A 17,708-nucleotide genomic window follows, 5' to 3' on the forward strand; every position below is an offset into this window, starting at 1 on the left:
TTGCTTTTTGGTGGCACCATAATCTGGCTCTTTAGGGGCAGTATTTTACCAAATCCCCAGCATTTGCTTTCATGGGATTGTTGCTTTTTACATTTTGCTTCCAAAGCCTTTAATTTAGTTTGCCTTTTAAAAATCCACCCCGACAAAAGGCATGCAACTTTGTAAGCATTTATTAACATGTTTGATAGATTCCTCTCTATCTAAGATGAATGTGTAGTACATAGGATGAAGCAACATGTCAGTTGCTTCTGAAACAAAATGCCAGCGTCCCAATTAATTTGCAAATGGAAAATATCTTCCTTTGATGAATGTACAAAGTGCTGCTGCTAAAGGCCAATCGATATTTCATACCATAACTGCTGCATACTTGTTACATGCCTAAATGGATCAGAGAAGGTTGAATGACATAGCTTATTCCAAAATATCTATTTTTTTTCTTTTAAGCACTGCTATGAAGAATTTTAGGGAGGTTCTCAATCACTGGGCACTGACCAAACGTAATTTGGTCCTCTTGCCCCCTAGCCTCTCTGATGGTGCCATTGGCATTTTCAAAATTGAAGTGAATGTGGGCTGGGCTCTTGGAAGGCAGTCAAATGCCTGCTTCCATTCTTTACACCCTATGTTAGGCTCTGAATGCCTGGTATTGCAGCTAGCGCCTGGCATTCTCGCCAAGTGTAAATGAGTCCTCCTCAATGCAGATAAGGTCATAAAACTGTAGATTAGATATTGTAGTAATACTTCTCCATTTGAAATGGCTCATTAATTAATACACGATAAAAGTTAGATGGCTTATAGCGTGGACTAGGTGGTTCAGCTGCTACATAATTTCTATAGATTGATAGACTGCACCTTATAGAATTTTGACCTGATTTTTCCCCCTTTCCTTCTTTGTCATTTTTAAACTCTCACACCATAGTAATAAGAGTTGACAGGGTGATCATGAAGCTCCTGACTAGCAGCACTGTTATATAAACCTGCTGGATTACACTAAGAGGTTTACCTTGGTTTCATTTTTACACCATTCCTCATACCAAATAGATGAGAACCATTTAGTCTGCAGTCTTGTGAGGTGAGTAAAATGGATACAGTATCTGCCTCCTCTGGGATTCAAATTTGACTTTTCTTTGCCAAAAAGGGGAAAAAAAAAAAAAAGATTTAATAGCAAGGCTGTTGCTGTACTGTCACATCCTCTGGTTAATGTCTAAGCTGACAATATCCCATGGTAATGCCGCAGAACAAGCAGGAAGATGCAAATGCCCCAATGAGATCCATTCAATAAATCTAAATAAATAAATAAAATTAAAATAAATACAGATGAGCTGGAGACAGGAAGGAAATCTGAGAGCTTGCCTCAGAGAAATGTTGCAAAACTAGGCTAAAGCTGTGGAATAGGGTTCAGTCAATCTAGCAGGATGAATGTTGGTCCCAGTGCAATGGCTTGTTTGAAGTCATTCTACATAGGGGTGCTTCAAATGTACTATTATGAGTGAAGCCTCCTTTTATGGTTCTCATCTTTTATTGTCCCCAGTCTTTACCCTGTACTTAATTTGAGTTATTCCAAAATATTCTTTGTGGCTGCAGGAACTTCTCCCTTGAAAGGAAAAGGGGAAAAAACAGTATAGCAACATAACCCATTATCACAATTGGTAGTCTCAAGAGGAAAGCCAAGGATTAACTGGGCCATGGAGACTGAATTAGCCTCATGTCTATAAAGGTTTCTGCTCCACAGCCCTGCCACAGCCATGCCTGCTACATGGACTTAGCCTATTTTGCTGAGGGCTCCTGTCTTCATGGTTGTGGTCCTGCACCTTTCACAAACGCTAAATTCACTGGATAGGTTTGGAATCTGCTGTGTACTTTGGACAACTGTGGCATGCTCCTTAAACTGAGCATATAGCCTGGAGTGAGTTTTGGCTCAAAATCGTGTCCTCACAAACCACATTTTATAAACAGTCTCTTGATTTCCATTAGTTATGCCCATCTATCTCGGATGCCATTCTCCACTCAAAAGCCAGTCAGCCTCCTCTTAAGCTGGAGGCTCTGGGCAGTGGTGGGTTAATGAGAAAGGGAGCCTCTGCTAATGCTGAAAGCGTGCTCTCCATTGCAGACGTCTCTGTTGTCTCTGTGCCAGCCCTGACGTATTGGTATTAAATGCCTCCGTTCATGGGATCACACCTGCTTACGCTTAAGTGCCAAAAAATGAATATTTGAGCAGTGAAGGAATGGAGGTTATGAAAGGAATGTGCCGGGAATTGTGTCTTTATCACAGTGCAGCTAAGCAGCTTCGAGAGAGGTGTGTTGCCTTGTAAAATTGGTTACTTGCTTGTGAAGTTATTTGTTATCGTCTTGGATCTTTCCTCCTGTGAAGACCTATTTGGTGGATTTTTTTTTTAAAAAAATTGTAATTTATATTGTAACAGTACTTAGAGGCCAACCAGGTTGGAACCCCATTGTGCTAGGCACTGTACAGACCTATAGAAAATTACAGACCCTGCCCCAAGGAGCTAACACTCTGTTTTTTCCCCAGAGAACTTGTAGGACTGGCAGAACATAGGTAGGAGAGTTCCCTTGTTAACAAACTCATATTGTGCAGGTCAGGAGAAAAGAATAATCTCATACCAATCTTGCCAACTCTCTCAGTTATGGCATGAGTTTCCTGATACTTGATTTGTTTTTTAAAGCCCCAGCTCTTGGAGTCATGGGGCTACACGAGAATTTCAGCTTACATTGAAGGAAAGAAAAAAAAAAGTTAATCCCTCAAGGTTGTGGAGAAAAGTTTGAAAACATGACACCTAAAGGCTCAAAAACCAGAAGGTGAATAAAAAGAGCCAAAATATATTATTTTTTAAAATCTCAAGATTTTTAAGCCAATCTCTTGATTTTTGAGGACCTGACTTGTGATGTTGGAACACTTGGGGTTGGCAATGCTGTGGTCCACCCACCGTTATCTGTATATTCCATCTTCTGCACTGTGCACAGCTTCACCTCCTCTAATCTCTGTTTGTATGTACAGTTATAAATCATTTCTCTGCATGTACCTCTTGGTGTTGTGGAAAGGAGACAATAACTGGTGCTACATATGTATTTGCATCACTCTGCCTGCCGAGGTTTGGTTTAGCTGATGTCAGCTAGTTTACAGCAAAGCCTTGTCTTGACAACAGGGCCGCTTGCCATTTTACAATGAACACCTTTACAAGTTCACAATTAAAAGTACTGTAGCAAGTAAAAAATGCTACACATAGGGTGTAGAACTGAGACTACCAGGGTATTCCCTTGTAGGCCCCAAATTTAAGTAGCTTGTCTTTTTAAAAAAAAAAACAAACAACCTAATATTTATTGAAAGAGTACAAACTGTGAAAAGGTATTTATCAAATCTAATTAACTTCACTTGTACTAATGTAGGGTGTAGTTAGAAACATAGCTGATTAAATTAAAGTATGATTTTTAAACCTATGTCCTTTTAAAAAGGGTCTAATCTTCAATATATCAGAAAAGATTACTTTACTAATTTCAGAAGAACATACAGCAGAGATAGAAGGGGGCCTGAGATGGGTGACTGAAATGATTAGAGACATGGAGATACTTCCATATTAGGAAAGACTGAAAAGATTAGAATTGTTTAGATTAATGGAGAGATTAATAAAAGGGGATGTAATAGAGGCTTACAAAATAATGAATAATACACATTGAAAGCAGATAAAAGGAAGCACTTTTTTACATAATGCATAGTAAACCTATGGAACTCACTGCCAGAAGATAGTGAGGCCAAGATCTTGGTAGAATTTGAAAAGGATTAGCTATTTATGTGGATATGAAAACATATTCCCAGTTATGCAAGATGAGAGAAAAACAATTAGAAGGGATACAAATTCTCTTGCTTCAGGGCATAGATTAACTATTCTTCTGAAGCATCTGGTACTTTCCACTGTCAAACAGCATACCAGACTAGATGGACTAATGGTCTGATCTGTGATGGCAGCTACATCTTCCTATAGATATTACTTTCTTAAAAGCTGCTGGTGAGATAATTGATCTGGTTGCTTTAGGAATGTCATTCTAACTTTTCAATGCAATTGTTTTCTCATGCTCCCTATTGTTTCTTGTTGATTGTAACTCTTTGAGGGAGGGGCCATCTTTTTGTTCTGTGTTGTACAGTGTTTAGCACAATGCCCCTCCTCCCCCCGGCCCCACAAAACAAATAATAACGAATGAAAAGAATAGACTTTCCAGTCTATAGTTCCTGGAGGGAAATGTTGTGATGGTGAATTACATTCTAAAATCTATCTTTGAAGGGTCATTTTGGGTCTAATTTGGTTCAAAATGAGGTTTTGTTTAATTTTTTAAAAACAATTTTATACCAATAGAAATCTGTCTATGAACTGAAAATATGCAGGGTTTTTTTTTTTTTTACAAATAAAGTTCCCTGTAGTTTGCAAGGCAAACAGTGTAGCTTTCTGCTAGTGTGTGAGACTTTCAGTGTAATTGACTAGACAAGACTATAATCAAAACTGCAGCTGAGTAGTAGTCTGTTTTCATCATCCAAGTTGAGAGAACTGCGAAATGTAAACAAACAGCATAATAAGGTAAAAATAAATTGAATTTTAAAAATATGGAGTTTATTTATAATCTCAAGGCATTGCTTATGACTGAGATAAGGAAATTTGCTGATTCAATATGTAATTTTTTAAAAATTTTTTTGCACAGAGAGTAATGTAGCATTTAAGCCTGTGAAGATGATCTGAAAAATATAATGATTGGCTTAACATGAAGCACAGGGTGGTTAGTGGAAGTTTTCTCTCCTATGCTAAAGTCTGGATTGGACAGTCATAAAATGCTGGCCAGATTAGTTCAAAACAGTGTTTGATGTTTTGCCAGAAAGAGCAAGAGATTTTCAAGCATGCATATCTCTGTCCTCTGTGGAGCATTTAGAAATCTTGGATTTGCTTGGTCAGTAAATTTTCACTGATGCATAGTAATAAACCACAGTATTCATCACATTTCACTTGATTTGTGCCTACTAGAATTATCTTTCACTCGCTGCCTCAGCCTGAACACACTGATAAGTGTTTATTTGCTAATATTTTATCTGAGTATCATGGAGTGCAGCTCTGGCTGTTAGAATGTATCGGGCCATTTATTAGGTGGTGGATTATTACAACTGGTACTGAATTGAGGAAACTGGCATGCAGCTCTGCAAAATATCCTCTATTTTTAGGTTCAGACCCCTAGTCTGATCTTTGACATTCATACCCCATATATGCTCTGCATTAGCATGTCATTTCATCAGCAGCATCTGATCGCAGCAGAATAGCATCTCATGACGTTGATTGCAGATATTTCATTATCTGACTTTGAGACATGGCGACACCTCGTCTCTTATGCTGTATGTGGAGTCTGGAGTGTGAAATCAAATCCAGAACCCTAGCGTATGCTATTGGCAGCCAGTCTTCTCGAACAGAACACTGCTGACCAAATGCCATTGGATGTTTGGCACAGTGGACTATTTTCTTGTTCATGTATGGATGTTGGTGTACGTAGTGGGGACTCCATTTTAAGAGGTAAAATTGTATGTTTTGTCAATGTGAATTGTATAAATATAGTTTGTTATACAGACAAATTAGACTCCTGTACCATGAGTGGAAGGGATGAATTATGTCTGTGAGTCTGAGACACTGCAATGTTTATTTCTGGGTCTTTGTGTTATGGAAACAAATCAATTAATTCTCTCTCCAATAATCATAATAGCCATAATTTTTTAAAATGCAGTTTTCAAGTGAAGACAGCACTGATTGGAGGTGTTGGAGGCAGATAGTTATGGCACAGATCCTGGCAATGGAGTCTTCAAACTTGGAAAAAACACCTCCAGGATGAGACAGGGATTCCATGTCCATGGCTAATCAAATGCGTACAGCTTTTACTGAGACTGTCCATGAGAGGGTCAATTGTAATGGTGGCTTTTGGGATATGGACACTTGTCCATTGGGGACTGGCATGAAACCCATTGACTGTGACCCACCGAGTTTCACAGAAGCCACCAAACAGCTAGCATGACTTGGGCCAGATAATATCCAACGGAGTAGAGGTGAAGTCTCTCTTGCTGTACCCGAGCCATGTGGTCCCCATGTTGAGAAATATATTGTGGAAAACTCCAAAAGGAATTCTCTTGTTAAACAGTGGGGGAAAATTTTCTAGCAGTGGTTTTATTATGCCACATGCAGTTCTTATAACTCAGTCTGATTGTTTGTCTGTAAAATCTTTAGTTATGTTTAATATAGTTAGCAGTGTAATTTAATCTAGATGAGCTCCTGGGAGCAAGGACCTTTGCTTGTAAAGTGTCCCACACAGACTCTAGCTCTTGGTGAGTTCCAAGTAAACACTCACACACTTTGTGAAGTAAGAGGACTCTTTACAAAGGCTGGGAGGAAAGAAAGAATACAGTTATGCTAGGCACAATTGCTTTGAGGTTAGTTACAAAAGGAAAATAGAGAATTCCAAATTATGTCCCAAGGAGTCATTCGAAAAGAAAGAACAAAGCCACTCCCTCAGGGTTCCTTTGGTTTAGTATTCGAATTGCCTCTAAGCTTACTCTTGTCTGGGAGGGACATAGTCTCATAGTTCTCCCATGTCAGATCTTGCTCTTCCTCTGGTATTCTGGGCACTGCCCACTGTTCATATTGGGGACCTCTTTGTGTTGTTACCTTGTTATGCTGCTGGTCCACATCCTCTGCTGGGCTTCAGTAAGTGACAGCCTATGTGATCCTCAGAGTGAGTCTTTTCCCACCCTTAGCTCCTTGCTTGCCCTCAGCTCCTGCTGTTCCCCCAGCATTTGTGCTGCTGATTACACAACCTGCTCCTCAGTGGCTCCCCTGGGCTTTTACTCTTAGCTGTCTGGTTTATGCTACTCGGTTAGCTAGTTTACTAAACTGCCTTACATCAACCTAGCTGTGGAAGTGTCTTCACTTAAATTTGGTGCCTGCCTCTCTACACCGATTTAGTTACACCACCTCCCTGAGCACTGTAGACAAGTGGTGGGCAACCTGCGGCCCGTCAGAGTAATCTGCTGGCGGGCCGCAAGACAGTATGTTTACGTTGACCATCCGCAGGCACGGCCACGCACAGCTCCCAGTGGCTGCGGTCCGCTGTTTCCAGCCAATGGGAGCTGCGGGAAGTGGCGCAGGCCGCAGGGACGTGCTGGCCGCTGCTTCCCGCAGCTCCTATTGGCCGGGAACTGCAAACCGTGGCCACTGGGAGCTGTGGGCAGATGTGCCTGCGGATGGTCAAGGGTGGCAATTTTGCAACAGAAAAGCTTCAAAAACAGACTCCAACGAGAAACTGCTGAGCTTGAATTAATACGCAAACTAGATACCATTAACTTGGGTTTGAATAGAGACAGGGAGTGACTGGGTCATTACACATATTGAATCTGTTTCCCTATGTTAAGTATCCTCACACCTTCTTGTTAACTGTCTAAATGGGCCATCTTGATTATCTCTGCAAAAGTTTTTTCTCCTGCTGATAATAGCGCATCTTAATTAATTAGCCTCTTACTGTCTGTATGGCAACTTCCACCTTCTCTATATGTATATATCTATCTTCTTACTATATGTTCCATTCTATGCATCCGATGAAGTGGGCTGTAGCCCACGAAAGCTTATGCTCTAGTAAATGTGTAGTCTCTAAGGTGCCACAAGTACTCCTGTTCTTTTTACATTAAAGATTGTGAGATGCTCAGGTGCTACAGTGATTAGGTTCTTTTTTTTTTTTCCTTTTGGTTTTTGAGCCTTTTGGGGGTCGTTGTCTGCAATCATGAGGGCTGGAAACTTCCTTCCTTTAGTTCTGATTCTTGTACAATCACATGACTTCAGGAACTGGGGCTTTGAGAAGAACACCAAATAACTTTCAGAGGAACAGCCGTGTTAGTCTGTATTCGCAAAAAGAAAAGGAGTACTTGTGGCACCTTAGAGACTAACCAATTTATTTGAGCATGAGCTTTCGTGAGCTACAGCTCACTTCATCAGATGTTGATGAATAACCAAATAACTTGAAGCTTGCAATAAAATTGCAGGAGCTGGCAATTACTGGGTGTGCATCAGCCTGGAATTGTGGACTACTGCATTAGAAAGAGCTATATCGGAGCAATCTAAGTAAGTGACAGAACAAATTTCAGTTGCTCTTTAACTTACCAACACTGAGCCCCCACTCCTCCACCTCCTCTAGATTTCCTTCAGATATGCAGCACTCTTTGCTATGTATCCATACACAGACTAGTGTCCTAAATGCTCATCTTTGTGATAGGCTGGGCCTTCATTTTGAGAGCCGTGGACTGGAGTCTTAAATCTGTTTGTTCCTTTACTGTCTTCGTGCTAGACACTTGAATGTGAGTATGAAATGGATGTTTCGGTAGAAAATTTCATGATTCAGTACAATTTGTATCAGATTAATGAAACACGTAAGAGGATTCTGAATGTTTTCCATGCTGTAATTATTCAAAAGAAGGGCATCTGAGATGGTGTAGGAGAGGAGAGTGCATTTTACTGTGAGGTCACACTAACATGCAGAGGCAGCCTTAGGTGCTGCTAAATGGCCTTACTGCAGTATTTGCCAGTCAAGTCTCATTTACATGCACAATGAAGGCAAATGGCCAGTGAACACACAGTATGTTTTTAAGAAGCCACCTGATGTAACAGAGGGATGATTTTGTCAGGATAAGCAAACAGTTTGGTATAATTTATTAATCGAGCCATGCAAATGCCGAGTTGGTGTTCCAGCAGGAATAAACCAGATGTAATCTCCAGCGCTGCTGCCTGGCCTCCGATTCAAGTGGCAAAAAGACTCAAATGAACTGGAGCTTGTAAATTAATTGAGTGCTGCTAGGGCCTGATTCTGTGAGATACTGTTAGCCTTCTCCTCAGTGGGAGGAGAGACCATTCAGAAGCTCAGAGTGTTGGTGCCTTAGGCCAAAATTTTCAAATGTGGTTGCTTAAAGTTAGGCATTTACTTAAGTGGCCTAGCTTTCAGAGGTGCTGAGCTTTAGCAGTTCTCATTGGTTTCACTCAGAAATTTTGGGTGCTTAGCTCCCCTGAAAACTAAGTCAGTTATTTAGGTGCTTAAATATAGAATCAGGTGGCTAACGATTGGGGCGCAAGTGTGAGACTATTGGCTTTAGTAATAAACAGAAGAATAAAATGCTTTTGGGTTTGCTGCAAATCACAAATGCGTAAACATCTCACCATGCTTGCTGCTTTTTTATACCTGCCACAAATTATTCCCAGCCATCAGAGCCTTCCGATGAGATGTCAAAGGTGTTCTATAAAGATGTGAACAAAACATGAACTAAATATATTTCTCTGTGTTGATTGCCCTAAATAACAAGAGGTATAAAGTAAACAATCAACTTAATGTTTACTTAAATCCAGTTTCCCCTTGTTTCTTTCCAAGTTGTGTTGGACAGTTCCATTCTTCTGACCATCCCAACCCCTGTCCTTCTGTGATGTCACCACAGGCCCTTCAGTCGTGGGGGAAAATGGGAGCTAGCCTAAAGTGGGATCAGAAAAAAGTTTTTAAAATATATATCTTTATAGCATGGCTTAATTCCATATGGTATACAATAATATTATCAAAACCTCCACTTATCTGTCTAGGCCAGCTGCACAGTCCAGCAAGGCTGAGTGCTACTAGGTTAGCTGTGACAGCACAGAACTGTGCATTGTGACACATGCAGCAAAGCAAAACTCACCAGTCTCCATTTCAAGGGGGACTCCAGGATTTATATTAAACAAAAAACACCTCCTATATTGTTTATTATTAAGGCTGCAAGTCTGTCATGGAAGTAGAAGATTCCATGACTTTCCGTGACCTCCGTGATTTCTGCAGTGTCTGGTGGTGGCTCAGGGGCTGCCCGACCTGGTGTGGGAGGGGAAGGGGATTGGGAGGTGCCAGGGGGCGCTTACCTCAGGATGGGGGGGCTCCCTGGCTCCAACTGGCATTGCCCTGCAGTTCCTCCTAGGTGGAGGAGCCAGGGGGCTCCACGCTCTGCCTGCAGGCCCCACCCCCACAGCTCCCATTGTCTGTGGTTCCCGGCCAATGGGAGCTGTGCAGCTGGTGCTTGTGGCGGGATTAGCATGTGAAGCCCCCTGGCCCCTCTGCCGCCTAGGAGCTGCAAGGACACGCGGAGCTGGGTAGGGAGCCTCTGTTAGCCCTGCAAACCTCCACCCCACAGCACCAATGGGAGTCCCGGGCCACCTCCCCCAGCACCCGTGCCACTCCCAGACCCACCGCCCCGCCGAGCATCCACGGCACCCCGCCCACATTTTAGTTAGGGGTATATAGTAAAACTAATGGATGGGTCATGGGCCGTGAATTTTTGTTTACTGTCCATGACCTGTCCATGATTTTAGTAAAAATAGCTGTGACTAAAACGTAGCCTTATTTGTAATTGGTATGGTGCTGAATACCTCATCTAACTCTTAGCATTTATAATATAATATAATATAGAGAACTTCTCATGAGTAGATCTCAAAGTTTTACAAAGGAGGTCAGTATCATTATTCCCCATTGTACAGATGGGAAAACGGAGGCACAGAGTAGTGAAAAAAATTGCCCAAAGTCAACCAGTGGGCCTGTGTGAGAGCTGGGAGTAGATCCCAGATCTCCTGACTACCAGTCTAGTGCCATATCCATTAGATCACACTTCAGTACACAAAATTATATTTGCTTAGCCTGTGATCAGATCTGCAAGGATGACCCTTTGCATTGATGCCAATCATTACTGACTTCAGTGGGGTTCTGTGCAGGTCCAGGGCTTTGCAAAGAGAGTTGCAAGATTGGGGAATTAATATGCGTTTATGGTGACAAGGTCAAATTTAAGTTACTTTTAAATAATATACTTTGAAGTCTCGTAATATTTGGTGTTTTTCTTAAAGCCCCAGATCATGGAGTCATGGGATCATGAGAGAATCTGAGCTTTCATTAAAAAAAAAAGGTAAATTTCTAGTCATTGTTGAGAAAACCTTTAAAACATGAACCATGAAAAACTTAAAAATCAGAAGACAAATTAAAAAAACCCATCCAAATATAGTATTTTTAAAAAGCTTATGATTTTTAACCCAATTTCATGATTTTTGTATACTTGGGACTGGCAATACTCCTGCATGAATGTATGACGTTTAAAGGTAGGGTAAATGATACAAGGATGGAAACAATTCCACATGAGGAAAGTACTGGAGGTCGCAAGGGGAAAGCCTTCCTGTACCCTTGTTAAAACATATACTGATTTATATTTTCCATCGTGTTGTGTAGTGTAGGAGCAAGGCACAAGGCCACTCAGAGCAGGCAGCAGGGGACAGGTAAATATAATGTTATTACTTGACTGAGACATTAATAAGAGTACCTTGCAGGAGATACAACATTACAAAGACAGTCAGGCAAGCAATAATTGTTCATTCTATTGTAAGTTCAACGGAACAGAATGTTTAAGCAGAACCTGTGATGCAAATCAGCCATTGCTATCTTCTAACAAGCGATGAGTTTCGGTGAAATGAAATGGAAATGTTCATGCAAATCCCTTTTAATAAGAAAACAAGTCTTTCATAATACTTTGTCAACTCAGCTATGGCCTGATATTGAAAAGTTGTAAAAACAAGCTTTTAAAAAACTTAAGCCCAATAAAAATGTTTCCATACTTAAAAAATTAAAAAATCCAATGAACGGAGTCAATTTAAAACAAATAAACAACCCATTCAGTGTTTGAACCTCAGGTGGGTAAATAAATAATTATCACCACTTTCAGATGGAGAAACTGAGGCAGAGAGCTTTAGGTTACCAAAGGTGTGAGTTTTCACATATATAATTTGCAATTATATAATGTAAAATTTGTGCTAAAGATACAATCATTAAGGCTACGATTTTGTCATGGAAATTTTTAGTAAAAGTCACGGACAGGTCACGGCTTTTTGAATTTTTGTTAATTGCCTGTGACCTGTCCTGGACTTTTACTAAAAATTTCCATGACAAAATAGGGAGGGAGGAGGGTGCAAGCACCGTGCCCTACTGTGGCTCGGAGCTGGGAGGGACCCCCACCTGTGGTGGCTGGGGAGCTGTGGGGGATTCCTCCCCGCTGCCCCAGCGGCTGGGGAGCTGCAGGGGGATTCCCCCCAGCCACCCGTTGTGGCAGGAGGTACCCTGCAACTCCCGGCCACCACAGGAGGTGGGAATAGCCTGCAGCTCCCTGCAGCTGTGGGCTGAAGTCACGGAGATCTGCGGAAGTTACGGACTCCGCGACCTCTGTAACCAAATCGTAACCTTAATTATCAGTTGTGCTTCTTTAGTACACCTCAGTGTAAATGTTATTGCTGTTTAATACAATTAAGTATTTGTCAGTTAGGAGCATGCCTACATTTATATGTCAGCTTACGGGAAAAAATGTTCAGCTTAACTTGGGAGTTTAGAAATATATTAACTTTCAGATCTGAGTGACACCAGGGGAAATTCTGTACAATAAACTCTCACTAAAATGGAGAAAAAACAGTTTTAAAGATCTTAAAGCAACTATCTGTAATTCAGCATGAAAACATTAGAACAACATTTTGAAGACACCATGGCCAACATTTTCTAAAATAGTTGGGCTTCTAAAATCATATGTAGATACCCTACCAATTTTCAAAATTGCTGATCATCCAGCAGCTCCCAAGTTTCTCAGACAGGTGCGTACATTTGAATTTAGGAGCTTACCTTTAGGCTCCTATTTTTGAAAATCTTGGTCCCTGAGCATAGCTCATGAGAGAGGCAAATACAGTTCCCATCATCGTGACAAAAAATAAAATAAATATTAGGATATTCACTCTTTAATACAATTTTGTTAAGGTATTTGTCTGTGAAACCATTTCTCACCTAGTGCTTAAACACACTGGGATGTTATCTTGCAAACACATACACACCTTAATAACTTCACTCATGTGAGTTGTGATGGGACTACTTAAGTGAATAAAGTTATTCATGTGCTTGATTACTGGATTGGAGCCTGTCAGTATTGGAGCTGTGCTCAGAGAAGAGAGACAAATCAGTGTTATGTATAGTGCATATTTCATGGCAAGGTAATTAAAATACTTTACAGAAAGCAGAACTTGTAGAACTTGTCTGTCACTGCAGATACATCATATCTTTATAAAATCATAGAAATGTAGGGCCGGAAGGGACCTTGAGAAGTCATCTAGTCCAGCCCTCTGCTCTAAGGCAGGACCAAGTAAACTTAGACCATCCTTGACAGATGTTTGTCTAACGTATTCTTAAAACCCTCCAAGAATGGGGATTCCACAGCTTTCCTTGAAAGCCTATTCCAGTGCTTAATTATCCTTATAATTAGAAAGTTTTTCCTACTATGCAACCTAAATCTCCCTTACTGCAGATTAAGCCAATTACTTCTTGTCCTACATTCAGTGGACATGGAGAACAATTGATTACTGTCCTCTTTATAACAGCCCTTAATATATTTGAACAGTGTTATCAGGTCCCCCATCCGTCGTCTTTTCACAAGACTAAACATGCCCAGTTTTTTTTTAACTTTTCCTTATAGGTCAAATTTGCTAAATCTTTTACCATTTGTGTTGCTCTCTCCAATTTGTCCACATCTTTTCTAAGTGTGGTGCCCAGAAATGGACATAGTACTCCAGCTGAGGCTCACCAGTGCCGAGTAGAGTGGACAAGTACGTCCCGTGTCTTACATATGATGCTTATGTTAATACATCCCAGAATATTAGCTTTTTTTGCAGCTGTATCACATTGTTGACTTGTATTCAATTCGTGATCCACTATAACCCCCAGATCCTTTTCAGCAGTACTACTGCCTAACCAGTTGTTGCTCATTTTGTAGTTGTGCATTTGATGATGATCTGATCATAAATTTAGTATTAGTATATAAGGATGACAACATATTACAAGGTGCTGCTGGGCATATAGATCTAAGCTTGAAGAAAAAATGGATTATTATTTTCTAGGGTTGTCAAGCGATTTAAAATTTTTTTATCATGATTAATCGTGCAATTAAAACAATTAATCACACTGTTAAACAATAATTGAATACCATTTATTTAAATATTTTTGGATGTTTTCTATATTTTCAAATATATTGATTTCAATTACAACACACAATAGAAAGTGTACAATGCTCACTTTATATTTATTTTTGATTACAAGTACTTGCACTGTGAAAAAACAAACAAAAGAAATAGTATTTCTCAATTCACCTAATACAAGTACTGTGGTGCAATCTCTTTATCATAAAAGTTGAACTTACAAATGTAGAATTATGTACAAAAAATAACTGCATTCAAAAATAAAACAATGTAAAGCTTTATAGCCTGCAAGTCTACTCAGTCTTACTTCTTGTTCAGCCAATTGCTCAGACAAACAAGTTTGTTTACATTTGCAGGAGATAATGCTGCCCGCTTCTTGTTTACAATGTCACTTGAAAATGAGAACAGGCATTCTCATGGCACTGTTCTAGCTGGCACCGCAAGATATTTATGTGCCAGATGTGCTAAAGATTCATATGTCCCTTCATGCTTCAACCACCGTTCCGGGGGACATGCGTCCATGTTGATGACGGGTTCTGCTCGATAACAATCCCAAAGCAGTGCGGACCAACGCATGTTCATTTTCATTACTTGAGTCAGATGCCACCAGCAGAAAGCTGATTTTCTTTTTTGGTGGTTTGGGTTCTGTAGTTTTCTTATCGGAGTGTTCCTCTTTTAAGAGTTTTGAAAGCATGCTCCACACCTCATCCTTCTCAGATTTTGGAAGGCACTTCAGATGCTTAAACCTTGGGTCAAGCGCTGTAGCTATCTTTAGAAATTTCACATTGGTATCTTCTTTCATTGCAAATCTGACAAAATGCCAGGTGTTCTTAAAACAAACCAACATGCTGGGTCATCATCTGAGACTGCTATAATATGAAATACATGGCAGAATGTGGGTAAAACAGAGCAGGAGACATACTGTTCTCCCCCAAGGAGTTCAATCACACATTTAATTTACGCATTATTTTTTTAACGAGCGTCATCAGCATGGAGGCATGTCCTCTGCAATGGTGGCTGAAACATGAAGGAGCATACGAATGTTTAGCATATCTGGCACATAAATACCTTGCAATGCCAGCTACAAAAGTGCCAAGCAAACACCTGTTTTCACTTTCAGGTGACATTGTAAATAGGAAGAGGGCAGCATTATCTCCTGTAAATGTAAACCAACTTGTTTGTCTTAGCGATTGGCTGAAGAAGAAGTAGGACTGAGTGGACTTGCAGGCTCTGACGTTTTACATTGTTTTGTTTTTGAGTGCAGTTACGTAACAAAAAAAATCTATATTTGTAAGTTGCATTTTCATCACATTTTCATCACTACAGTACTTGTATGAGGTGAATTAAAAAATACTTTATTTTGTTTCTTTTACAGTGCAAATATTTGTAATCAAGAATAATATACACTTTGATTTCAGTTACAACACAGAATACAATATATATGAAAATGTAGAAAAACATCCAAAATATTTAATAAATTTCAATTGATATTCTATTGTTTAACAGTGTGATTAAAATTACGATTTAATCGCGATTAATTTTTTTGAGTTAATCGCATGAGTTAACTGTGATTAATAGACAGCCCTATTATTTTCTTAATATATGCGGGTACATAATTAAAGGCTGTGTTGTAGTGTGTATACATGAGAGGTCAGAGCTAAGGTTGTGCACGATTTTTGCATTTCCTGGCTTGAGTGCTTCATTATGCAAACTTAATGATCTGTTAATGATGGGTTTTTTTGCATGGATTTTGTATCTTTTGTGTGGACAGTTCCTTTACACAATGATTTGTGCTCTTCTTATGCCAGTTTATGAACATGCATAGCTAATATGAAACCAGTTTTAAAACAACAAGCAAACCCAGAAAACCCCACATACTCCAGGTGAATCTGCTTAGTGTAGGTTTTACAGATAACATGGGAAAGCTAACACTGTATCTGTGTTATAGGAAGTCTTGGTATCATTATCCCACTTGTGTTGTAGAGTCATGCCATGAGGCATTGCACTGCCTAGAATTGTTGCTGTCTAGAAAGGAATAGAGCATTCAGGTCAGAGTTTCTAGTTCACAGACATTATTTATAATGAAAGAAGTCTGAGAGAATACTGTATGCTCAATGGTTCTCAACCAGGGGTACGTGTATCCCTGGAGGCATGCAGAGGTCTTCCAGGGAGTATATCAACTCATCTAGTTATTTGCCTAATTTTACAAAAGGTTACATAAAAAGCAGCAGTGAAGTTAGTACAAACTAAAATTTAACACAGTGTCTTGTTTATACTGCTGTATATACTATACACTGAAATGTAAGTACAATATTTATATTCCAATTGGTTTATTTTATAATAAGGTGGTAAAAATGAGAAAGTAAGCAATTTTTCAGTAATAGTGTGCTGTGACACTTTTATATTTTTGTCTGATTTTGTAAGCAAGTAGTTTTTAAGCGAGGTGAAACTTGGGGTTATGCAAGACAAGTCAGACTCCAGAAAGGGGTACAGAAGTCCGGAAAGGTTGAGAGCCTCTGTGCAAGAGTAATCTCTGTCATACCAGTTAAATAGTGGGTTAATAGCTGCAGGCTCAGATACTGTAACATTCAGGAGATTTAGGATTGATTGATTACCCTGTAAAAAGACAGCAGCTCTGTGTTTCATGTTATGGTTAATTATATCACAGTTGATGACGTCATACTATGTGCGTGTATAACTGAGAAATGTGCCTATTAGACGAACACTAAGTGCTAGCCGGTTCCAGTTGCTTGTCCATGCCATTCATTTAAGCTGCAAAAAATGTAAAAGTATATAGTCACTCTTAATTTCATTGGGGGTTTGTTAGCTTCTGTATATCTAATCCTTACTTTTACAGACTTTTATTACATTAAAGGAGTATCATTACCTCATGATTCTTGCCCATAAACAGCACTTGACATTTAAAGAGATTTTCTGTTGTGCACTTGTATAGTCAAAGAGTAATACTAATCCTATTAAAGGTATTATGTCATGGAGGCATGCCTTGGGGGAAGGCTTGTTCTAATTGGCTAGATGTAAAGTAGAGGGGAGGGGCTATCAAGAGAGTGGATGTATTACTTGATAGTTAGGTCAGGGATTTCTGTGGGAAATGCCCAGTGGTTGCAGTTGCTGATGATTTCACATCAACAGCAGTGCAACACTGAGAGTGAGCTCCAATAGCTGATTACTGAATGAGATACTGCAAACGGGTAAAAAAAAAAAAAAACAGCAGCATGTGAGAAACAGTCAGAGTGAGGCAGAGAAGAGAGCTGAGAGAGCAAGAAAAGTGCTCAGGCTGGAGAAAGTCTTCCAGATGTACTGGACAACCCTTTTGGAAATGGATATAAGGACCATCTGCTGTCTATAGATCAGAGGACTGGGGACTAAGAGTGGGAAGAAAGAGTTTATGGCTGTTTTAAATAAAAAGCTAAGTTATTCATAACCAGTTCGTCAAGACGTCATGAGATTGTTCCTGCATGGGATGCTGGTGCATAAATCAAAGCTGCAGATACCTATTGTACAGCTTACTTGGGTATAAAAAAGAAAGAGGAAAAAAAGCAGCAATGCAGGGAATATTGCAATAAATTCTACAATGGTTATGTGATTTGTTTATTAAGATAAAGAAAAATCATCCTTGTA

At 39.8% G+C, this 17,708-nt stretch overlaps 1 protein-coding gene across 7 annotated transcripts in view; it reads left to right on the forward strand.

Annotated features, from left to right (window-relative positions):
• TSPAN9 (tetraspanin 9) overlaps positions 1-17,708 on the forward strand; it is a 266,949-nt gene that overhangs the window by 106,030 nt on the left and 143,211 nt on the right. For 3 of the 7 annotated variants that reach the window (XM_073314301.1, XM_073314310.1, XM_073314320.1), the window contains exon 3: positions 10,923-10,981. The exons of the other annotated variants lie outside the window; for them this stretch is intronic. In XM_073314301.1, the coding sequence (XP_073170402.1) occupies positions 10,948-10,981 (34 nt within the window). In that variant the 5' untranslated portion in view covers positions 10,923-10,947. The remainder of the gene's footprint in view (positions 1-10,922; positions 10,982-17,708) is intronic. 7 annotated transcript variants of the gene reach the window in all.

The sequence above is a fragment of the Lepidochelys kempii genome, chromosome 1 (assembly GCF_965140265.1).
Source record: "Lepidochelys kempii isolate rLepKem1 chromosome 1, rLepKem1.hap2, whole genome shotgun sequence".
NCBI classification, from domain to species: domain Eukaryota; kingdom Metazoa; phylum Chordata; order Testudines; family Cheloniidae; genus Lepidochelys; species Lepidochelys kempii.